Consider the following 23,162-nt stretch of genomic DNA (forward strand, 5'->3'; position numbering starts at 1 on the left):
TACCGAAATTCAGAAGCGAATTCAAATTTGGCAGACGGTTTAATGTTGTCTCGTTTCCCTTATACAAATCACAAAAGCTAGGTATGTATAAAAATGATAAACAATTTTAATACTTACATTCCGATGAGTGAACGGTTATCCTTCGACTACGCAGTCCTCGGCTAGACACCATCACCATCCAAAATTTAATTTATTTTCCGCCGAAAATAGGATTAAATAAATATCCGGGGCACCGAACAAATTGTACAAGTGCAAGTATCACAAACACCACGAATGTACACCTCTAAACGAAGATTGCCGTCCGACAGCAACTCAAGAACACCCGCGGAAAACTACACAACGCACTAAATTAACAATCACAACATTCCACACGCGACAATTAATTAGAAAACACCAAACACGTCTTTTAATCAAAATATTCGCGATAATCAAACAATTAAAATACATTTTACTGCATCTACCGTCGCACAGCGGACCAGCCGTCCCGCGTGCACAGCCCGGCGAAATATACTAGAGAACATGTCGCAACATGAAATAAAATTTATCTAAGATACCTGCCGTTATCGCAGGTGCACAGAGTTTGTAAACAACTCGACTGGTTTGTGTTAAAAACTGCAACGATGCGCCATCTAAGATTACAATACGATACCATAAGAATCTAACAAGTGTTTCGCAGAGTGTGGCACTGACACACATGCCTGAACTTGTTTGACTAAGTCAGTGAGTTTACCCGGAGTGTTATGGTGGGAGCACTCGTGTCCGTGTAAGCACACGTACGCCAAAGTGTTCATGCAACACCCAATCTAAGAGAATAGCAATTCTAAACATAATTCCATAATTCAAAACCAGTTGACGCTAGAACATTCAAATTTAAAATAACTAAATAAATAATTACTGTATTTGTGATTCTATTATTTAAAAATTAACAAATTGACAATCCAAGTCAAAAATATCATTTAGTTATTCATTAATTAATATTCATCTGAAAGTTTTTCCAAAAAAAATCCCAATTATTTTCACAAAATATTTAAAAATATTTCCCTATTAATTTATCACTCCACACGCATATCAAACAAACTTCCACGTCCAGCACACGACTCCAACGCGTAAACACATTAATTACGGCGTCAGCTTTCAGTTATCAGCTCGTATAAGAAGTAAGAATAACTCTCCGCGCACAATCTCAGGCGGTGCAGTTCGATGCTCGGTCAGCTTGTCCGTCGGTAGCTGATTAGATTATCAACAGTAGTACACTGTTCATCGCACATTCGAAGCATACGCAGCGTGCTACCGCTACCGCCAGTTCAACTTTGGAGCGCGCGCGCGGATCGTCGATCATTTCGTGATTTCGCCGGGCGAGAGAAAAAAGATACGCGCAACATGTTTCAAATATTCCATTCATACTAGAGCAGCTCAACAAATCCGACTTAGTGATAACATGTGTGTCAAGACGTTCGTCATTGCACTAATCTGCGTACAATGTGTGCGAGGCACTGAAATCATGCATTTCTGTAAGTATCGCAGTTTCCAAGCGAATAATTTACATTTTCATCACTTTTTTGCCGCACATAAATCAATCACATCAATGACGCATCACGCTGAACTTTACACCCGATATGTTAACAAAGTATTAGATGTCAAGGTTACACTACCAACTTCGTAATTTCTACTCATCCGTAATTAAGTTACTAATTAAATTCTTGTAACTTGTAACATAACAAGCGTAGTCCCGAGATAAAATGGCGGGTTATCAAATGGCGTCGCAAAAATAACAAAAATAGCTGCGAAACAAAAGAATTTGTTTACCACTTCACCAGCAACGATTAAAACGTGTAAACGTGTGGTCAGAGAGGTCAATTAGTAATAAAAGATGACCACGAGTGACAAAGGTTGTGCTAAATTAACACCGATCTTTTCCTAGACATGCGTATCCTTTGTAAATGTTTATTTTATTTGTTTGCAGTGAAAGAAATACCTTTGTGTGGAAATAGGACAGAGTTAAACATACCCCCAGATGGGTATGAATCAGTGCGGATTATAAATCTTCGTCCTTCCGAGGAATTCGTCTACTGCTCCATGACAATCCGAGTGCCGGTCACACACGTCATTCATTTACAGTTTTTGGAAGATGCCGGCCGGATCAAACACAAACCGCATCAGTCCGTGTCGATACCATGTAATTTACACATTGTAAGACAACCCGCAAAGTTCCCACTTACCATTTTTTACCAAGGAATAATCACAATCAATCATAATTATAGATTTACCTTGTTTGTCCAACAGTATGTGGAAGACATGATGAAACCCATTTGGCAAGGAGATCTCTGCACCTCGGAACCATTGAAAAGTGTTGATATGTTGTCTTCAAAGGCGACCATCCGATGGGAGTCCTCACATGATAAGCTACAGACCAAGGGAAGGAAAATAATCGTCACTGCGGTTGGACATGGTTAGAAATATTAATTTTATCTTACCTGGGGTATAAATAACTCTGTTTTTTTTTGTAGGAGAATATTGCAGGAAACCCAATCAACATACCTGTATGAAAATTGGTTTCGAACCTATTTTTTGCGTCTCCGCGGATGTCACCTGCGATGGGCATGAAAATTGTCCCAGTGGGTCAAAGACAAGTGATGAGGGCATCTTTTGTGAGACGGATCAATTGTGGACCAAGAGATTCATGGGGGTTTTGAATAAAATGCCAAACATTGCAAATACAATTCGCAAAGTGGGTTACGCAGAAAACTCTACAGACCTTCCAAAAATGATCAATGACATCGGCAGGACATGGAACAATATAAAACGACTTACAAAAATAGAAAGTAAGATTTTTAACCATACTGTTTATACCTTAATTAATTAATGGTCTATTATCTCTGCAGCTACAACAAGACCAGCCCCGGAAGCGAAAACCTTCTCAACTCTACACGATCTCCTCTCACAGTACGACCCATGGGGCTACCTCTGCCTAGGTGTAGTCCTATGTGGGACCCTATTCCTAATGTGTTATGGTGTCTGGGAGTGTTGTATCCGGAGATACAAACTAGAACCATTTATACCTTCACCATCTCAACCTGCCACCACGGTACTAATCGTCAACAACTACGACGAAAACGGTGTACCACAACCACAACCCCCACAAATGGGCGCACAGCAACCTCCAAATTACGACGAACTAGATCTACCCCCGTCATACACTGCCCTCTTCCCAAACAAACCTCCCGACGAACGTCATCGGTCTGTGAATACCCCCACCACCAACGAGGTTATTGCAATGGACAGTATTAATCTACGCCAAGCCCACAACACCACAGCCACGACACCCACTAGTGATACAAACTAGTAAAAATTTAAAACACTAACGCGTAATAATTAAGAGACTGATAAAGTGATCAAATATTTAAGTTACATTAACTTAAGCCAAACTAGTGGTGCCATGACCATTACAGTTTTAAATATAACCCAAAGAAATTAAAGTTAAACTAAGAAGAGTCTTCAGAATCTTCCTCAGCGCTAACATAAACATCAATCTGTTAAAAAAACATCTCCATAAACACCCAGTATACAAACATGTACAAGCCACCTACCTCAAACTCATTGTCATCCTTATCAAAGCAGCTCTCGGTAATCATACCACACGCACGATGGTCCTTCTCCAGATCAATCACCGAGTTGGTAATATCAATATCCAACTCATCATGATTAAACATCTCAACACTTGCTTGATCCACCTCGATGGCCTGAGGACGCGTGCGCAAATCAATCAAAGAAGCCGCGGCTGCAAACATATTCATATCCGTATCCAAGCCAGAATCATCAAACTCATTCAAGTTGGCAAAGTCCTTTTCATCCGCACTGGACTCCCCTTCATTCTCATCTTCTTCCTCGTAATCACTGCCATTCACACAGGGACGTGACTCTGGATCAGGACCTGGTTCGACAATGTCCAGACATACCTGACCATTACGCCAGCGTTGGATAACTGTAGCCACCACGGGTATCTTAACCACAACCACACCAGTGTTGGGACCTTTTGGGTCTTTATCTTTGTTTTCCTCGGAATTTGGTTCAACTTTCGGGGTTAACTTACAGTACTTCTTCAATTCGTCAGCAGTTGCAGGGACAAGTAGGCTTTTTATACCTGAGAGGAGTACCCGGACCAAAACAGGGACACCTTCTAATGGTTTTAGCAAAGCGAAAGGGACCTGACCATAGCCAGACATAAGTTTCATGGCGTTGGTCTTAATACGAGGGATCATCACACCATTGGTGTAATTAACACTGGGGGCAGGCATATCCCGAGGGGCTGTACCATCAGTAGGGACATTAAACTCCCCGCTGGTCATAGGGGAATGATTATCGCCATGTTCGTATTGTTTGTGATTACGCAATGCAATGCGTCTGTCAAATAATTTCCCGCAGGTGGGGCAATTGTACTTGGGTTTATCCGCGCGTTGATGGGCTTTGAACTTGTGACACATTAGATTGGACATTTGGTTAAACCCCTTGTTGCACACGTCACACTTGTAGGGACGTTCGTTTGTGTGCGTAAAGATGTGATTTCTCAAGTTGCCTAATACAATGGTACATTTTACCCACACACCTTTACACCAAAATTATCTTACCTTTCTGATGAAATGCCTTGTTGCATAGATGACATCGATGTGGTTTCAAACCTGTGTGGGTCTTGCGATGTGAGATCAGCGTCGAGACACGATTAAACGTTTTCTGGCACACTTCACAGATGAACGGACGCAGCTTGGAGTGAATGGCGCGATGCTGTGACAGCGTTGACATCTGACGGAAAGCTGCACGAAGAAAACAAAAAACAGATGCCATATAATGATCGTACAGGGAGCACGCTCTTTCAAACCTTTCCCACATTGCTTGCACTCGTATTTCCGCTCATCGGTGTGCGTCGGCAGGTGACGCATGAGGATGTATTGATGGCCGAACTCCTTGTGACCTAACCACAAAACACAAACAAACACTAAATCAACAACAACGTGTAATCGTGTAACAGTGTTTTATGCCACGCACGTGTGGGTTACCCCTGGTCTCACACGACTAACCTAAACACACCAGAAGAGAGAAAGAGAAAGGGAGGTAGGGTAGAGGAGTGGGGATGACTCGTGATCGCGTAAAAATCTATCACGTAACGTAGGTCTACCCCCACCACTTTTTGCGGGTCGTTCGCAGGTATAAAGGGTGCAGGTATAAAGTCGCAGACTTCTAGGGTCTCCTCTCCTCTCTCTCTATCTCCGGATTGTGTTGAAACACTACTTAAAAATGACTATAACCTATAAAACTTACGTTTTTGATGTATTATATTGTGTAATGTGTGTTTAATAAATGTTGTTGCCTAGACAAAGCAATTATTCTTATACTTACAAATCCCACACTCCCACACCTTGATATTTTTCCCGTTCCCATCCGGTTTGTACTTGATAAAATGCGTCGAGTCACTAGTCTCCCCCTTCAATTCAGGCAGACGCATTTTGACAGTATCCTGCTCCGAATTCATCAACAGCACACGTCCCATGTGCTCATTGTCCACCGGAATGGAAGCACCTAGAATCTCGTAGTTCTGATTATTCTGCACAAAACCACGTTGTTCCTCGGAGTTATTATTGAAAAAGAACACTTCTCGAGGAAGACCTGTATCGTCTTCAGTTTTGATTGTCACAGCAGGATCCCTAAACGAAATGAATTCAATAAACCGCAAATATACAAAAATTTTTGTTTTACTTACATTTCAGTGTCGCTATCATTGGTAGGCTCCTGCTCGGTGGGGATTTGTAGGTTATATTGCTCCGACATATTAAATTCGATGAATAAACGCAGTGATATGTTACAAATGATTAAGAAAACAAATAGCAGGCGAAGATATCCACTTAATTTATAGATGAATCAATAAATAATCACGTGATTGATGCGTTGTCGATGGTAAATTGATAATGAAAATAAAATTGTAGCAAAATGGCGGATGTCAAATGACAGACAGCACCCAGCCACCTACAACTTATAAAAACACACATTAACCTCATCTTGCATACTACATAGGCAACTAAATCAACAGATATCACAATACCAAAGAAATACCAAACAAAGACTTCAAAACAATAAAAACATACGCAGGTCTTTGTTAGTTCATGTATTTCAGGTAGTTTTGATGACAACAAGTTAAAATTCTTTAAAAAAATATGACACTCTTAGAAAATCCAGATAAAAAAACTCTCGTCGATCACATATTAATAACACTGATACTGGTTGACAGGGACGCCTGTCCACGCAAGACCATTTCTCTCAACTTCTAAAAACAAACAGAAACAAAACACATGAATAAAATTTAAAGAAGTGACAACTATTATTACCTGATTAAAAATACTGGCTAACAATTTGTTGGTTTGTTTTGTACGCTGGCGCTTTGTATCTAAAATTTTTTCCTGCACTTCCGGAAGCTTTTTGTAATGTTTCGCAGTCATGCGTTTCATTTCCTTTGTCGAAAATAAGCGCAATTCTAAAATGTTCATGTAGATGTCGTAATTTTAAGGTTAAAATTTAGTCGTCGTTGTTTTTATTTTATGTGCTGTTTGAGAGAAATCATTTGACATTTACTCACTTTTTTCCGTATGCATAGGTTGACAGGGTGGCTGGCCATTCGAGAGTGCCAGCAGTTCTTGGTACTTCTTACACCGTTGTTCGCGCATGTACGCCAACTCAATGAGACATCGCCGCCGCTCCTCCGCTGAGCGCACAAAGTCCGGCCGATTCGATGACAAGTAATCCTTAAATTTCAAACAACTGTTACAAAATGGCCGCCATGACACATGTCAAAAAATCAAACATTCAACGCGCAAACGCAGTAAAACTCCACAAGAGACGCAATAAGTCCAAAGCAAAAACGAACATATTTATTATTATTAACGTAACAGGTATTTTACCTGCAAATTACGCTTATTCTCCGCGTCGGCGCCGCCGCCGTTCTTTCGCTTTTTCTTGCTCGACCCGCTCGAGGTCGTCTGCCCGCCAACGCACGCCTTCTTATTCTTCACGGGTACCTTGACACGAATCTCCTGCAGCGACTGCAGCTCCGGCTTCTCATCATCCCCATCCACCTCTTCACCGGGCTCAAATTTCAACACATACGCCACTGGTTTCTTCACCGACGTCTCACGCTTAATCTTTTTATTACACGAATGACAAACCAGCCGGTCACTCTTCGACGTCACCTTCGTGGACGACGTGGGCGCCTCTTCCTGATTATCAATCTCTGCCAACTGCCTCAACGTATCGCGAATCTTCTCCAGTGCATTGTCGTCAATTTTGTTATTGTAACACTTGCACATGTGGTCCGGCTGCTGGTAGAAGGGATCCGCCGGATTCCAGTCGCGTTTCGTCGACGCGCAGTAGCAGGGCCAACAAAATGGCGCCACATTATTATCACCTGAATCCATGGCAAATTTTCATTCAAATAAAATCGTACACAAGAAATTTGTAAACGCTAATAAAAGTGACGGAGAAGTGTGTGACGGGTAAACAAAATACAAAAAACCTATCACCGCCATCTTTAAATTTACATAAAATAAAATTTAAAAAAACAGGTAAAATGTTACCTAACATAAGTGAAGATTCGCTGTCAATGACGAACTTTCCACAACATGAGCACATAACCTCCGTGGTCGACCCGGCGGTCGTAGTCACCCTCGACGAAGAACTCTGCAAACAACTACAAGACAACATCGACGAAAACACATCGCTCTCGGGTGGATCCACTTCTTTATCTTTGGTAAACTTCTTTTCCAAACGTGGAATCAACCCTGAAACATAAAAAACAACATAACCTCAATAATAATTTTTTTTAATGAAAACTTAACCTACCATCTTCTTCACGCTCATCCAACGGCATCTCCAACACAAGTCTCCTAATATTATCATCAGGATTCGACACACTGGACGTAACCACACTGCTGATGATAACAGCACTGCTCAAATTCATCTTGGACAAATCCTTCACCATTTTATACCCGGCAGGCGCACGTCCAGACGTTGAATTCGTTGAATCACCGCCAGATGGCGGCATGTACGTCACCACAGCCGCTGGCGTGATACTTAACCCACTTTTCGGACTCTCCTGCTCCTTTAAATGTGGAATTTGACTGGCAATTTCCTTCGCTGTGTATTTCACATCATCCCCGACGGCTTTCTGTTTCATTACAGGTTTCTCCACGCCAACTTGCACATCCTTCGCGTCTGTCGCCTTGGGTTCTTCATCTTTCATCACACCTTTCTCAACACCTGGCTTGGGTGCTATCACAGTCTGCAGGGAAACTGTGCCTGTTTTCGACGCGACACACGAACACATATTACGCGAAGACTTTGCACACCTGCAGTGACTCATGGTATTCATCGCATTCGGACATTTTGTAAACTCATCTTCGTCGTCTTCGTTCCATGAGCCTTCTGTATTCGTAAAACGTTCAAAACTATGCACTTCGCTCTCAGTACGTGACTCAGATGGTAGCTGTGACTTACTTTTGTTACTTTTCTGATTGAGGTTATGTTTATTCGCGTCGGTATCGGTTTTCGAGCGTTTTTTTATTTCTAGTTTATTCGTTGTGCTTGTATTCGTCGTCGGTTGTGTCACAGATGATTTTTCAGTGAGGATTACTTCACGTTTCGCTTTGGAACACACGATTTTCAGTTTGGACGGTTCCAAAAATGGCGGCGCATGCGTATATTTACCACTTTCATCATCGGTGATACTTTTGGGTTCGGCTTCGCTCGTGAATTCTTTATCACGATCACGCAATCGTTTCCGCTCGCGTTCCTTCGGCGGTGCCGTAATGGCGACCTCACGCTTTTTCGCCTTCTCCTTTTTCTCCTTCTCCTCCTGCAGTAGTTCTTTCTCTTTGAGTTTCTGCGCTTTGTATTTTTTATAACTATCCTTCTTCGGTGACGTGGACGGCAGCGGTGGGAGAATCAGCGGTGTATGTTCCGCCATCTTACAACAAAAATGATGCGTGCTATGCGGCACTTCTTTAACCCGTTTTAAATCATCCGCAGTTAAAATCCGACTTGAATTATTAAACGTAGTGGTTTTACTTTTACTCGGATACTTCGTCAGCGATTCGTAATGACTCGACTCCGTATCCGAATCACTCTTCGCCTGTGAGGTCCCCTTGCGTTTCTCTTCATCAGGCGACGCACCCGAACAACAACACGCAGGAGCCGGCCGTGGTTTACGTTTATGCGACGATTTTTTTGAGGGCGTAATCGAAGGGCGCCTGCGCGAAGGATACCCCGACGTATCATCGGTGATGGACGTGCTTTTAGCCGACGACGATCGACTGCGATTGTTTCTCGGTTTCGCCGCTTCGACCGGTGGCGTTGGGAAGATATCACGTGGACGACGCACAGTCATCAGCGGTACTTCACCTTCGCGACTACACGGCCGACATGCCGCCTTCGGACATTGTTGTTGTGGTTGCTGAGAGGGTGTAAGATGCGGTGCACGGTCTGAAAAACAATCATCACTACGATTACAACTACAATTGCTAACTACAGGTGGCGTGATCTTGGTGACGATCTCTTTGAAGCGATAATCACGCACGCCTAGATTATTATGCACGTGGAAGTTGATCTCGCCAGAGGCGCTCTTCGTTGTTCTGGATGCGCATGCGTTGTGTGTACAAGTCGCTCCGCCATTTTTCTCGGTGGTGATCATATACACCGCAGTACTCTTCGTGTAATCATCTGTTTTCGTTGGAATATTCGGCACAGAAGCGCTGATATTATTCCTATGTGACTTTTTCTTTGTTTCTAGTAAAGATTTAAGTTTTGCAAGGTGCTCCATCTCGGATTTTATCCAATCCAGTTGATTTTCCCGCTCACGCTTAGCAAAACTAACCAAACATTCTTTAGGACTATCTGTACTCTTCGTATCTACACTTGAATACAACTTTTCGGAATTTGTGACGTTTTCTTTCCAATCACCTGGCGCATGCGCATCATTATCTTTACTTTCATCAGGTTTACCAACTTCTAGTGACATTTTTTCAACAGATTCTGTTGATGGAGTGCTTTCAGTTGGTACTAACCTCCGCGCCATCTTGCGAATATAAGCCTGCTTGAATTTATCATCATAATTTTTAGATTTAATCAATTTCTTCATAACCCTTAATGATTTCTCCATTTCCTCCTCGGAAACCTCTTTTGTAGAAGTTGTACTACTTGAATTATTAACCAACTTTGAATTTGTGCTGATCGTAGTCGCTGAAGACGTCGTATCCTTTTTTATTTCATCTTCTTTCATTACACCTTCACTAGTCGTGCTAGAATCTTGAAAATTCCCCGCAACATACTCAAAACTATTACAATTCAAAAACGCGCCGTCATAGACACGCCCCCTTGACGAATTCGTCGTGGTTGCAGTCGAAGACGAAGTCGACTTGTACTCAAACCGAATATTATCAGCACTAGGATGAAACAGATACAAAATCTCTTGTTTTGACCTCCTGCCCGCTGTCTGCACCCCGATGGACTGATTATCAACATTTTGAGGTTCCACCTCTTCTGCTGGGACTTCCGGTGAGTGAATATGTGTTGTCTGCGTCTGCCCATCCTCTGTCCTCACGTCATTCAGACACTCAATGCTGATTGGCTGCGCAATCTGCAGGTTTTTCAACTTGCTGCGGCGATATCTCGCGAAATATTTATTATTCTGTGGTAGGGTATCATTGGAGGAGGAGTTTAGTGAGTGTGCGCTGTGTGCATGTGTAATGTTACTCTCGCAGTGGTCACCAGATGGCGCCACCTCATAGTTAAACATGGTTGTATTGAGATTTTTTGTTTTTTGTTTGGAGTAAATCGTCGGATCACTGCCGGATTTTTTTATATCTAAACCTACAGGTGTTGACTCTGCTACCGGTAAACCTACTTTAGCTTTAAGATAAGTCATCAGGTCTTGCGCGGTTGTGTTTGTGTCGGAAATTGTGTTATCTGTATCGGAATTATCTGCGCTTACGCTTGGGATACCCGCAAGGCTGTGGCCTTTTGTTGTTTTAGTCTTTACAGGTTTCTGGGGGTCTTTATCGTCGAGGATGGGCATGGAGGCACTCTTCTGGAGTGCGTGCAGCGCGGCGTAGCCAATATCCGCGCCGCTGTCCCATTCCAGATGTTTTTTCGTTGATTTTGTTGATAGTATGCTACTGGTTGGCGATGCGCAGTCTTCGGGGAGTGATTCCACGCATTGGCGGACTGTGGTTAGGGAGGATGTCGTCGGCGTGGTCGTCGAGGTGGTGTCATCGGTGTAATCCCCGGCGAAATATTTTGGTAGGTCTTCGTTGGCGGCGTACATGCGGTAGTATTCAAGTGCTTTCGCTGATAGAGCTCCCTGGCCGAGGCCAGAGGCGGTGCCTGTGGATTGCTTACCTTGGTTTGGTTTCATGATACTCTCGGACAGCGGCTCTCCCTGGATATCCTCTATTTTACATGTTTTTGTGAGACAACCTGCAAGAAATTTTGAATGAGCTTGGTTTGCCAAAAAATTAACAAAAATTTAAGATTTATTTCATGTGTTTACATGTCACATGAGAATATTGCCATGACAAGCAAGTTACAGAAACAAATGAATGATACGCAAGGAAATAAACTGAAATTTAATCAGTTACAGTGTGTAATGTGTATTTATGTGTGAAAATTGGTGGATAAACACTTACTTTGTGTAGGGAGAGCTGCTTGCCATGATAAATTCAACAAACCAAGGTATAATCTAATGAAAATGAATATATTTATTAGTTTATGGTAGGTTTTAATATCAAAACTTTTGTTTTTATGTGTTATTTGAACTTACCTAGTTTAGCATAGTACATAACCCAAAATTTCTGACAAATTGTTGAGATATTTTTAAAATTCACCGCGTTGTACACACATCACTTGGGAAAACAATTACAATGTGGGTTACAGCAGGTTATACATCACTTAGAATTTCTCACAGATGATGCAGACGGGACGTAATTTGAAAATAAAATACATAACAAGGCGATCGGTCTAAAAACCAGTTGAATGTATGAAGGTCATGGCGATCTGGTTCCCTCACGGTGAACTCATACCAACCTAAAAAAATAACACAAACTAAAACCAAATAAATCTATATTATTACAAGCAGAAACGTTAATATTTAAGTAAAAATCAATTAAATAAATAAATTTATTTATTTTAATATAATATTGTTGTGTGTTTGATTAAATATTATTAAATTACAAATTAAAATTTATTAAAATATTTTCTAGGGACTTTTGGTGACAAAACAAGTGCATCTGTCACTGGTTTTCAAGCAACCGTCAACGGTTTTTCTGAACGCAATTCAACGGTCATTTCTGTTTTATCCTTGAGTCAGTTCGTGAATGAATCGGGAACACACCGCGTGCAACAATTTTAATACAAGAAACAATAAGTGATTTATTTATAATATACAAGGTGAGATATATAATAATAATTCTAAATCATTTTCTACTGTTTTTTTAATAAATAAAAAAGCGCGTAATAAGACTGCGTACAACAAAGAAACATACAGACAAAAATGATAATAATTAATTATTAACACCTCTAATTATATTTTTAGACAATTATTCTCATGGGCGACTCTAAAAACATCACCTCATTTCCTGAATACCTCAAAGGACTAAAAGCACGGCCGGTACGCAACGGACAAAACCGCGTCGAGGCGAGAAAAAACCGCCTAAACAACCGCGATATGCTTCGTGATTCAAAACGTACTTATTCACCAATGCCGCCGACACCCTGCAAACCCACAGCACCACCAACATTCACCAAACCTTCAACAATGAAAAAACAACCACAAACCCAACAAAAACAACCCGAAACCGCTGCAAAACCGGGTAAAACCGTTGAGGAACTCATGGATAGACTGCAAAAATGGCGCGCAGAACGCGACAAAAAACGCACCGCAGAGAAAGCCAACAAAAAACCGGTGTTTAAAGTATCCCGACACGTTGTGATTCCATCAGTAGCTGCAATGGACCTTCCTCTACCTTCCGGAGCAAATAATCACACATTTAAAGCACCAGCTAATATAAAACCTATTCAGTTTCATTCTAATACAACTATGAAAGATGTGAGCGGTAAAAACAACATGGCGGTTAAGAAGAGTGTAACAAAAACTAAAATCAATGAAGAAAAAGTTCTACAACCTAAAAATACAAATATAAACATACAGACAACTCGTAGAAAGTTGAATTATAGTAATAAAGAAGAACAAATCACTGTAAAACCTGAGAGGAGGATTACAAGACAGCTTAGTGCAATGAAACAAAAAGGTGACGATAAAGTAAATGTTACTGTTAAAACACAGACAAAACAGACTCGACAAACTAAAAAAACAACTAAACTTCAACCAAAGATTGAAGAAGAGGTTAATAAAGTTGCCGACGTTGATGAAGTTGTAATAACAAATAAAGAAAATGTTGGAAATCCTAAAAAAACAACCAAATTTGCTAAAACGCCTGTGCAAACACCTAAAAGACGAAAATCACGCAGGAATTTACATGAAACACCTGAAAATAACGAGAATAACGATGTAAGTCCAGTTAAAAATCGAAAATCCAACGAAAATCAAATCAAAACACCAAAAACAAGAAAAGGGCGCAAATCAGCTGGTAGAACACCTGGAATACGATTAATTAATAAACAATCTGAAGATATTGAAGAAATTAAAGAAGATACAGAGGAATTGTAAGTAAATTTTTAATTTTTCACTTTTAAATCTTTAAAAATCAATATTTCCAGACCAAAAAGTGCTGGGAGTACAGATTCTGCTTCGAGTGTTTATCCATTTGAAGAATTAAACTCTACATTTACTCTGGATGAAGAAAAAGAAACAACGCCTAAAACAGAACACTATGTGAGTCCTTTCGTGACAATGTCACGTGGTAAAAGTCTGGCTAGAACAGAATACAAGTCGCGGTCATCCAAAGGTGGAGAATGTGTCAAATCACCGGATGTAACAGGCATTAAAGCAGGTTCCGCGTATTTTTACAAACTCCTAGATGATGAAATCGCGAGAATTCGTGGTTTATGCGATAAATGGGAAGAATACAAGGTAATTTTTAGTTTTTTTTTTTAGAAAATATCTTTGAATTTAATGTTTTTTCAATGTAGATGAATGAAAATTTACCAGAAGAAGCTTGTAACATGATAAATGTACCAGTGGGCCAATCAAACCTTCTAATCTCAAAGAAAATGAAACAATTCCGGGCGTTGATTGACAAATCTGTTGTTTCCACCGATGAATTATCAGTTACCTGCGCGGATTTGCATGGTTTTTGGGATACTGTGATGATACAAGTTAGTAATCTCAACCAACGCTTTGAGAATTTGATTAGGTTACGTGATAATCAATGGCAGGAAGTTTTACCAGAAGTTTCACCAGCAAAAGAAGTTGAAATAAAGCGTAAACCACTAAAACGCGCTGTTAAAAAACCTTCTGCTGCTGTAAATAAACCCACATCGAAGATTCGTGATGCAATTCGTGCAGCCAGAGCGAATAAACTAGCTCCACCTCAAGATGGCGGCGGGGCTGAATTCAACGGTGGTTTCTTTAATATAAAATCACCGAATAAAGTTATAGAAGTTAGGCAACCAACAACACATGCAACTCCACGTCCCTCGAATGCCATGTCTTTATTAAAGACTGTTTTGCATTCGGAGAGTCGTAAAAGTGCGAGGAAATCAACAGGATTAGCGATTATAAATGCAACACGCAATGCACGATTAAGTGATATTGTCCCAGCTGCTGCTACACCTACGAAAAGTATTTTAAAGGTGGCAACGCCGCGAAGTTCGGTGAAAAAAGCGGTGATTTTTAATGAAGCTGGCCCGGAGATTTTAGCATTTGATCCGCATCATTACGAAGATGATGTTGTAGAAGAAGATAAAAGAAAACTTCGGAATATATGCGGTAAATTAAACTTTACAGAGTGTTAGGGTTTGGTAGGTTATGTTGTCGCTTGTGTTGTCAACCATGTTTGTTTCAGATGCGCGCGCACCACTTCGGCGATCGCTGCGCTTGTCAACGCCGCACACTGAATGAAATCAGTTTATTTTTTTATATTTTTATATGTATTATTTTAAGAAATAACTTGTTTACTTATGTAGCATAATTGTGTATTGAATAAAGAGATGATTTATTTAAATTATGAGATTGAAACGTTGAAATATATTCATAACTTGAATTCAATGTAATCCGGTGTGCGGTGTGAAGTTTACGGCGAAAAAGTTAAATTGATTTCGGTGCGGATTTGCCTAAGTCCGACCGAAGTTGTTTTGAGGTTAGAAACTCGTGTGGGCGAGCGAGTTTTGATTGGCCGGCCATTCATCCCCAATCAGTGGGGTGTTAGATGTGCGGTAAACTTACCCGCTGTTGCCTTTATCCGTGAATCCCCTCGCGCAAATTGAGTTCAGAATGTTTCCAAGACACTTTTTAACGAGATACATTTTCAGACGGAATACCTTATCATTGAACACACCGTATTTTGTATTACAACGAAATATATCACTGCGAGAATGCGAGGTCGTTAATTTACGCAAATGAAAATGAAAACACGAAAATGATACGTTCTCATAACAAACTGCAATAATTACTGCGAGGAAACAACTGTTATTAGTCACAATCATCAAATTTCTACCCGCAAAAACCGACATAAATTGAATACTGAGCGACTGCGGGATGCAAACATGCACGCACACGGGCACCGAAACGACACCTGGACGCAAACAAACAAGTTACTAGCACGGTGCGCATGATTTTACATCAAAAGCGCATTGCAGTGACATCTAAAGCGGAGAATTAATTGTTACTTCGTTGATTACGTATTGCTGTGACGCTAATTAAATATTGTTTGTCCCTTGAGTATTTGGTGCTTTAACATCTTGCGCATTGCAGATTTCGGTCAAGACTTTTGCGGTACTGAGATGGTTGTTATTCAGATTCAGCCCAAGAGTTTCAAGTGTACAACTGGACCGGTGAAGGGGAATGTATTTCATCAAAGGAAACAACGAGCTTGTGAGTATCGGCGCTTTGGAGATGAGCAAGTTCGGGTTTGGCCTTGGTTGAGTGGCGGTTTATATCAGAGGGCAGGTGCGAGTCGCCTAAGACTTATGGCAATGATCCGCTCACCCCAAACGTGGAGAAAGCTTCGTCGTGAAGACTTTGGAATGTTATTGGGCATTCGTTTAAAGTAATTTATAATTCGGTAGCTGGTTAATTAACATTCTGGTAGGGGCAGTATACGACATGAGCATTAAGCCGTTTGACATAAAAAGAAATCCATTGCGTTCAATGGACGGCGGGCTGCATTAATGTTAGTTTGTTGGGGCGTTTGCTGTCACACGCAAATTGAATTGATCAAACAAACGCTTTGTATTTATTATTTATAGAAATTTGTTATGAATACAAAATCAGCAACACAATTGATACAAATTGTTTTCACTTATAGTCATTGTCGTACGTTCACTTAGTGTTTTGGCGGTTAAAATTGGCCAGAGGCGAAAGGGTGAAGGGCGACTTGATGAGTGAACGCTCTTAGATAATCGATAAAAATTGTTGCGTAGGACTAATCATCTGGTCAAATAATAATTTGAAAATATAAAATAGTCATTCTATATTTGCTTCTTGCTTACAACGAATGACCACGCTGAATGAAACTCCCTTTATTTATTGTTAGCTCTCAGGCCGGAGATTGTGTTGTAGCAATTTACCCGGCTGAAAGTTTAGCAGGTGTCTGTCGTGTCAATTAGATGCGTAGTTATAACGCATATCGGTTGTCAATTTCAAGATATAAAACCTAACAAAGCAGAAACACGGACTGTGGGGAGATTGAATTGCTTAGCAAATGATACAAATTTGAAACCTTTATACGGGGGCATTGGCTACAAAGTTACATACTTACATATGTAGTTAAGAAGGTAGGTTTGTAGGCGGTGGTGATAGCGTACAGTGCAGTTTGCTTGATCACTGTGGGAAAATTGATTGAAAAATATTTATTTTTGCATGGTGATGCCACATCATTCACCAATTAATGTTTTGTGATATTTGAATTGGCTCCTTTGCGGAACCCGTGTGTCTACACTTTCTACAATTAACTTATAACGGATAAGCTATATTTAAAAGTGTTGTGCAGATCAGACGTTGTTAAAGTAAAAAAAAAAAAAGTGATGTTATCTCATTCACCGAAACCAACAACTGGTACGTTATGTGATAGATGTTGATGTAGTTTTCTTAATGTACGCATGTTTAGAGGCGTTATGCGGTTCGAAAATTTCTCCATGGGCATGATTGAATATTCTGAGAGCAGGAGTTCTGCTGATGGAATGATGAACTAATTAGAATTAACAATACTATTTTAAACAAAAATACATACCATCATAAACTATGTATATCGAAAATTGCATTAAATGAACTACAAACAATTGTACATAAATAACAAATTAAATGTATATTTTTGTAGTAGCAATGTAACGTTCGAGCGCTTGTTCTTTTGCGAATGATGAGCTCATGGAGATGGAGAACCGTAAATATTTATTAGGAATTAGGTTGATGTCTATAAGTTGTGTACTATAACGTTTATCTAGTTATCTATCTGTATAAATATTGTATATAATGATGATTATTAATCAAAAGTGTTTTTGTTAGGAAAAGCAGATCATCGGAACATTTTTAATTTTGCTTAGAATGTTTTCATTTAATATTTTTTATTGATATTTCGTTTTGATTTAAAACAACTACGCATTTTATTTGCAAAGAAACATAATTGCATTACATGGACAGCAGAGGGCCTCGAGATAGATGTGAGAGTTTTTTTGGCAAAACTTGGCTGAAATATGCATTGTTGATAAAACTGGAAGTTCAACTAAAAAAAATCAATGCACAGAATTTGCATATACATATAAATACTTAATAGGATCTTTAAAAAATCTACAGAAATTTAAGAATACAATGCATTAGATTTTTTTCGATTTCTAGTGTTCGTGGATATTGGCATTCAGTATACGCTACCTTGTTTGATAGTATTTGTAGGGCGGGGACATCTAAATTAAAGGAGATAAGTTAATCTATTACAAATGTTATGACAATTATAGATACTTAATTAAACTTTTCATTCACCAAAAGTTTTGATTCGAATTTAGAGGATTTAAAAACACGCTTAGGGATAAAAGTGTTGAGCGGTTGGCATCACTTCTGGCAACACTGGGGACTCTTTGTTGCATTCGATTGTCTACTTCCGGTGAATCGACGATTCGTGGTAGTCGATGTTGCGACACGAGGCAGAGTAGGTTCTGTTCTAAAAGCCTACAATACCTAATACATAATTTAAAAAAGATGTAATATTAATATAAAATTTAAAGTGTTATTAAAACCAAAACCACTATTCTTTAATACAACATAATAAAGCAAATGAAATTGAGGTTATAAAGAATTATAAAGCTCTGAATAGCAATTCAAATAATACTACAAATAAGTCCAGTGTTAATAAATTAAAAAACTAAAACATAATCTTCGTTTTCTATTACATGGCCGCTATAACCAGAAACACAATCAACGCGGCATGCAAGGTCAAACGACGTAAAAGATGACCAGCTGGTATGCTTGGTGCTGGAGTGTGATTAGTTCGTGAAAGATAAAGGGTGCTGCAGTTACTAATGTTTGAACTTGAGATAAAATGTACGGCATCCGTTGCAGAACATTTTCTCCGAAACCCTTGCTGCTCTTTGCTGATGGTGCTGATATTTCTTAGTTTATTGTGTAGTATCGTCGTGGAAAGTCTGATCACTACACAATAACATAATTCCTCCGTCGTTGTCTCTGTACTGTACTGCACTGTACTGTACTGTCTTGTCTCCTTTTTTGAAGATTGGATGGAATATCCAATATACTCTTATGTCATTCTGCTGGGTTTTTTTAAGGTGTTTAAGATGGTCTTAAAGAGAAGAGCCTGGATATTTTCTCTTCTTCGATTTGTTTGCCGTTTGAGGGGTGTCTTCTACAGAAATGGCTTCCATGTTCTTGTCTTGCAATCGGCTGGCATATAGTTTTCTTGTGCTTTCATTGTTGTTGAGTGCTGCCAAGCGAGATAATGTTGCTGGACCTTTGGAGATGACCACTTGGTTGCACGGCAATAATATGTTTTTATTATCAGGATGATATTTTTTAAGGCAGAGCAGCTTATGATTGAACTTATGTTGTGTACTGGCGTGAAGACAACCAGTCTTTCGGCCTCTGGTTAATGAACAGAACTTATTTACAATTTGATGGCTTATATATGCCGTCCTACACAATGACAGTTTCATTAGGGCGTGCAAGAATTCCTAGACTAAGCATAAACTAAAATTCTTAGACTAAACATAAGGTAAGACTAAGTAAAAATATAATTAAATACAAGAAAATTAATGAAAGTTACTTCGGGTCATAACATTATCAAAGGACTCGCTGTCATACATCATGCTCTTGTCGCGGGTATACAGCTCTGTTAGTTATATTGTGTATTTCCAAACGAGATGGTGTTTGTAGGCGGAATCATTTGATTGGAACAAAATGGGTGGATTGTATTTTGTTTCTGCTGAGTTATGTTGTTTTTATTCGAGATTTTGGAGAAGACTGCTTAAATTCGATGATGGTATATGTGGGAGGTAGGCAGTGTCTAGGTGTTAATAAATAATAAGCGTTAATTAATGGAAAATAGATTTGGTGATTTATTGTACGACTTTATACACGCAGTGAGATTTTCTGTGAATACGTATGCTGTTACTCTATATGCATATATATATAAGTGTATGGATCTGCGCCGAGTGCCTGCGCGGTAGCACACCTTGTATGTGTGCGTATTACCATTTCCTACACTCTCCCTTAATACGTACACGTACAAACAATTTGGATTTTTATACTTAATTGTCACTCATACCAAGTTTTCGAGTGAGTTCTTCGTGTCGGTCCCCTGGTAATGCTTTGGTGAGGATGTCGGCGATCATCTCTTCCGATTGCAAATACTCGACGTGGACCTTTCTTTCAGTTACTGATTCCCTGACGAAGTGGAAGTACATCTTGGCGTGCTTCGTGCGCTCGTGATGTTTCGTGGACGTCGTTAATTGTACTGCGCCTAAATTATCACAATAAATTAGGCCATCCGATAGCTGAGATAGTCCCAGTTCGCTGAGGAGTCCCCTTAGGTATATTGACTCTTTCGTCGCTTCGGTAAGGGCTCTAAATTCTGCTTCCGTCGTTGATAGCCCAACTGCTCGCTGCTTCTTCGTCTTCCAGCTTATCGCCGCTCCTCCAAGTATAAATGCGTACCCTCCGTATGATCTCGAGTCGTCTTCGTCGCTTCTCCATCCCGAGTCCGTGTAGCCAATTAATTTTTCTACCTTTCCGTTGAATACCAGGCCTCTGTCAGGAGTTCCCTTCAGGTATCTCAACACTCTCTTCGCCGCACCCCAGTGTTCCTCCGTGGGGTTTTCGTTATATTGGCTCAGCACGCTTACACTGTGCGCGATGTCGGGTCTTGTTGCTACTGCCAAGTATATCCAAGGTTATACATAAACCGCACCTAGGTTTCGTGCCTTTAATCGGCGTGTTTGGCGATAACTCCAAACATCTTCACGGCCCACTACTAAGCCGTGTTTTACCAGTGTTTTTAATGCATCCTAAAAATATAGTCGACCGATACATTAGTGCACACCAATCAAAGCGACTATCTAACTCATGCCGCTGCCCCCACGACTTCCCCTCCTTTCGAGGACCGACCATAACCCGGCATACTGGGTAACCCATGGTAACGGTTTGATATTTTAATTGCGTGCCGCTCACGCAATCGTGAATCGCGACGCCCGCCGGCTGCGCGTACATTCACTACCTGTTAGTCCTGTGCGTACAAACAGCTCCAGGTATTGCTAGCGTCGACTACATAAGTTTGCCAAACTTAATACCTTATGGGTAGTTCTAGGTCTTAAGGCCAGAAGCATCCAGCCAGGTAGCCTATGTCGCGTAGGGTGCCCCAAGAAGTTGCGAAACCTCTTTCCAGAATCATGTACTCTGATGCCTCAGTGTTCATGGTTCGCCATTATGTGAGTTATGCCAAAGCATTTGCCCACTTCGGCTAAGTCCCTTAGGGTATAATGCAAATATTTAGAGCATTGAGTCGAAACGAATAAGCTCTAAGTGAATCTTATTGCAGAAAGTCTCAAGCTCTGAGTACATGTTTGCGCTTCTAATCTCTTCCCAGTCGCCTGTTTGGAGAATGCGCAGTAGTTCAACGTGCGTTGCACGATGTACTTCGGTTTGTGCACATCGGAAAACCGCGTGGGCTACCGTTTGTGTTTCAATATTTGCACAGGGACAGGATGGATCCACGTCCCTGTTCAGCGTCTCTTTATAGTAGTTCCTTAAGGGTCCGTGCCGGGTAAGGATTACCGTGACACTCCTTCCAGGAACATACTTGGACGCAAGGCGCTCATGCACGTTCGGCCAGAGCCTATGTGCATATCGTTCAAAGTCATGTGTCGACACCCATTGGCGTTGCCAAGTGTCGTACACATCCGTCTCTATTTCTCTGCGGTGGACAGCCGAGAGTTTGGTTCCGGTATCTATGCGAACCTTAAATTGCTTCATGTGCTTTCTAATTAATAATTCGGCGGGCAAAACTCCACATAGTAGTGGTAGTAGGTGCCCCGGCGTAGTTGAATACGCCCTTGCTATTGCAATCAACGGTTTCCTTTGAGTACTTTGGAGCCTTTGAATATGCTTTGCATTTAGTCTTTGACCCCATGTCGAGCTACAATATCTAAATATAGGTTCAATTACTGCTCGATAGATCAGTTGTTTAGTCCTTCCGGTAAGTGCTCCTTTAGCTTGGCCATCCGAGCAAAGGCAAAGAATGTCTTTGTGGATGTGTCGCAAATTTTGCCGACATGCGCATTGCTGCGTAGCCCCTCCTCCAGCAACATCCCTAAGTACATAAACTGTTTGACACTAGCGAGGCTCTTTTCCCCCAGTTTGATTACCGGAGGTCGTTTCATGTCTAGTTTACCTTTAAGCAGCATGATTTTTGTTTTTGGGGCTGACACTTCTAACTTGTTGTGCTTGCACCATCGATCCAGCTTATCGACTGCCCCTTGTGCTTTGATTTCTAGCTCTTTCCTAGAATTGCCTGCTATCAGAATGACTCTGTCATCTGCATAGTCGATTTGTTTGTCGCCCAACTTTTCGCAGTCGTCAAACACTAGGTTCCATAGTATGGGGCCTAGTACCGATCCCTGCGGGCAGCCTTTTGTGACCCACTTTTTCACACTTTTATTCTCTTTATGCATGACAATCCTCCCCACGAAATAGTCTTTGAGGATGTCATACAAATTCTGTGGGCACTTTCGGTGCCGTAGTGACTTGAAGATTGCTGGCCACCACAAGTGATCAAAAGCGCCGCTTATATCAACAAAAACGCCCAGCACGTACTTTGCGTCAGATTCATCTACATACTTGTACAGTTCATGAACTGCATGTTCGGTAGACCTGGCGGCTGTAAAGCCGAACTGAGTTGGTGATGACATGTAAGACAGCTCTTTGCCCATCTTCATCACTATAAGTTTTTCGAGTATTTTGCCTAGCACTGCTAGGAGGCAAATAGGCCTGTAACTTTTTGGCAAACTAGGGTCTTTATCCAGTTTTGCAAGTATAACTAGGAGGCCTAGTTTCCATGCGTCTGGAAATTTACCTTTTGCCAAACAGGCGTTGAAAAGTTCCAGCAATTCCTCTTTAATGTTTGCATACACGGCCTTGATTATTTCAGCAGTAATGCCGTCATAGCCAGGGGCCTTTCTGTTCTTAAGGCTTGCGATGGCCGCATCAAGCTCTTCCCCGGTGAATCGCGCGCAATTCTTTGGGTTTCTGTACGAATGTACTTCTTCCCGCAGTTCTGCCTGCTCATCTGAGTCCAAGTTTGGGTCATCGTCCGCAATAAGTGCGTTCACGATCGTTTCGAACGTTTCCGCTTGCGTGCTAGTGTATGGGGCTTCAGCTTCCCCATTTCCATTTTATAATAAAACCCAAAAGGGTTTGAGCAGCTTTCAACAGTTTTGGCAACCAGCAATTCCAG

The 23,162-nt window shown here is 40.8% G+C and overlaps 4 protein-coding genes across 11 annotated transcripts; 2 read left to right on the top strand and 2 right to left on the bottom strand.

The window, feature by feature from the left end:
• Positions 1 to 1,182: 1,182 nt before the first annotated feature.
• LOC135789451 (uncharacterized) lies at positions 1,183 to 3,492 on the top strand. Of its 3 annotated transcripts, none has more exons than XM_065299290.1 (5): positions 1,183 to 1,511; positions 1,964 to 2,190; positions 2,262 to 2,449; positions 2,508 to 2,822; positions 2,883 to 3,492. In XM_065299290.1, the coding sequence occupies exons 2-5, from the start codon at positions 2,129 to 2,131 to the stop codon at positions 3,341 to 3,343; spliced, it is 1,026 nt and encodes a 341-aa protein (XP_065155362.1). In that variant the 5' UTR covers positions 1,183 to 1,511; positions 1,964 to 2,128; the 3' UTR covers positions 3,344 to 3,492. The 3 variants fall into 3 exon arrangements, with proteins under 3 accessions (XP_065155362.1, XP_065155361.1, XP_065155363.1); XM_065299289.1 differs by having other exon boundaries at positions 1,184 to 1,511; positions 2,284 to 2,449; XM_065299291.1 differs by having other exon boundaries at positions 1,184 to 1,511; positions 1,964 to 2,176; positions 2,284 to 2,449.
• Positions 3,387 to 6,009, bottom strand: LOC135789446 (uncharacterized). 3 transcript variants are annotated; one of them, XM_065299283.1, is made up of 6 exons: positions 5,753 to 6,009; positions 5,392 to 5,696; positions 4,874 to 4,966; positions 4,626 to 4,808; positions 3,588 to 4,573; positions 3,387 to 3,530 (listed from the first exon to the last, which is right to left on the bottom strand). In XM_065299283.1, exons 1-6 carry the CDS (start codon positions 5,818 to 5,820, stop codon positions 3,483 to 3,485), a joined length of 1,683 nt encoding a protein of 560 aa, XP_065155355.1. In that variant the 5' UTR covers positions 5,821 to 6,009; the 3' UTR covers positions 3,387 to 3,482. The 3 variants fall into 3 exon arrangements, with proteins under 3 accessions (XP_065155355.1, XP_065155356.1, XP_065155354.1); XM_065299284.1 differs by having other exon boundaries at positions 3,387 to 4,573; positions 4,883 to 4,966; XM_065299282.1 differs by having other exon boundaries at positions 3,387 to 4,573.
• A 130-nt stretch (positions 6,010 to 6,139) lies between these two features.
• Positions 6,140 to 12,105, bottom strand: LOC135789443 (serine-rich adhesin for platelets-like). 4 transcript variants are annotated; one of them, XM_065299277.1, is made up of 8 exons: positions 11,855 to 11,937; positions 11,721 to 11,773; positions 7,882 to 11,511; positions 7,617 to 7,820; positions 6,945 to 7,447; positions 6,623 to 6,788; positions 6,375 to 6,520; positions 6,140 to 6,313 (listed from the first exon to the last, which is right to left on the bottom strand). In XM_065299277.1, the coding sequence occupies exons 3-8, from the start codon at positions 11,447 to 11,449 to the stop codon at positions 6,245 to 6,247; spliced, it is 4,656 nt and encodes a 1,551-aa protein (XP_065155349.1). In that variant the 5' UTR covers positions 11,450 to 11,511; positions 11,721 to 11,773; positions 11,855 to 11,937; the 3' UTR covers positions 6,140 to 6,244. The 4 variants fall into 4 exon arrangements, with proteins under 4 accessions (XP_065155349.1, XP_065155347.1, XP_065155351.1 ...); XM_065299275.1 differs by lacking the exon at positions 11,721 to 11,773 and having other exon boundaries at positions 11,855 to 12,105; XM_065299279.1 differs by lacking the exons at positions 6,375 to 6,520; positions 11,721 to 11,773 and having other exon boundaries at positions 6,140 to 6,310; positions 11,855 to 12,105.
• Positions 11,641 to 15,215, top strand: mars (guanylate kinase-associated family member mars). Its single transcript, XM_065299281.1, has 6 exons — positions 11,641 to 11,766; positions 12,294 to 12,480; positions 12,626 to 13,755; positions 13,810 to 14,122; positions 14,182 to 14,980; positions 15,057 to 15,215. The coding sequence occupies exons 3-6, from the start codon at positions 12,638 to 12,640 to the stop codon at positions 15,110 to 15,112; spliced, it is 2,286 nt and encodes a 761-aa protein (XP_065155353.1). The 5' UTR covers positions 11,641 to 11,766; positions 12,294 to 12,480; positions 12,626 to 12,637; the 3' UTR covers positions 15,113 to 15,215.
• The last annotated feature ends 7,947 nt before the right edge of the window (positions 15,216 to 23,162 follow it).

The sequence above is a fragment of the Atheta coriaria genome, unplaced genomic scaffold, assembly GCF_025399875.1.
Source record: "Atheta coriaria isolate IRGN ID8LTWV9N9 unplaced genomic scaffold, Caltech_Dcor_3.1 hic_scaffold_3_pilon, whole genome shotgun sequence".
In the NCBI taxonomy this organism is placed as follows: domain Eukaryota; kingdom Metazoa; phylum Arthropoda; class Insecta; order Coleoptera; family Staphylinidae; genus Dalotia; species Dalotia coriaria.

Bases quoted from the DNA above. Each gene is read 5' to 3' on its own strand.
- LOC135789451 (XM_065299289.1), top strand. From the start codon at position 1,439: ATGTGTGTCAAGACGTTCGTCATTGCACTAATCTGCGTACAATGTGTG. The intron at 2,191-2,283 runs GTAAGACAACCC...TTTGTCCAACAG, and splicing joins TACCATGTAATTTACACATT to TATGTGGAAGACATGATGAA. The intron at 2,823-2,882 runs GTAAGATTTTTA...TTATCTCTGCAG, and splicing joins ACGACTTACAAAAATAGAAA to CTACAACAAGACCAGCCCCG.
- LOC135789446 (XM_065299282.1), bottom strand. From the start codon at position 5,820: ATGTCGGAGCAATATAACCTACAAATCCCCACCGAGCAGGAGCCTACC. The intron at 4,809-4,873 runs GTTTGAAAGAGC...TTCTTCGTGCAG, and splicing joins GTGCAAGCAATGTGGGAAAG to CTTTCCGTCAGATGTCAACG. The intron at 4,574-4,625 runs GTAAGATAATTT...CCATTGTATTAG, and splicing joins CAAGGCATTTCATCAGAAAG to GCAACTTGAGAAATCACATC.
- LOC135789443 (XM_065299275.1), bottom strand. The intron at 6,789-6,944 runs GTAAAATACCTG...TTGAAATTTAAG, and splicing joins AGAATAAGCGTAATTTGCAG to GATTACTTGTCATCGAATCG. The intron at 6,314-6,374 runs GTAATAATAGTT...GTTTGTTTTTAG, and splicing joins TAGCCAGTATTTTTAATCAG to AAGTTGAGAGAAATGGTCTT.
- mars (XM_065299281.1), top strand. From the start codon at position 12,638: ATGGGCGACTCTAAAAACATCACCTCATTTCCTGAATACCTCAAAGGA. The intron at 14,123-14,181 runs GTAATTTTTAGT...TTTTCAATGTAG, and splicing joins ATAAATGGGAAGAATACAAG to ATGAATGAAAATTTACCAGA. The intron at 14,981-15,056 runs GTAAATTAAACT...TGTTTGTTTCAG, and splicing joins AAAACTTCGGAATATATGCG to ATGCGCGCGCACCACTTCGG.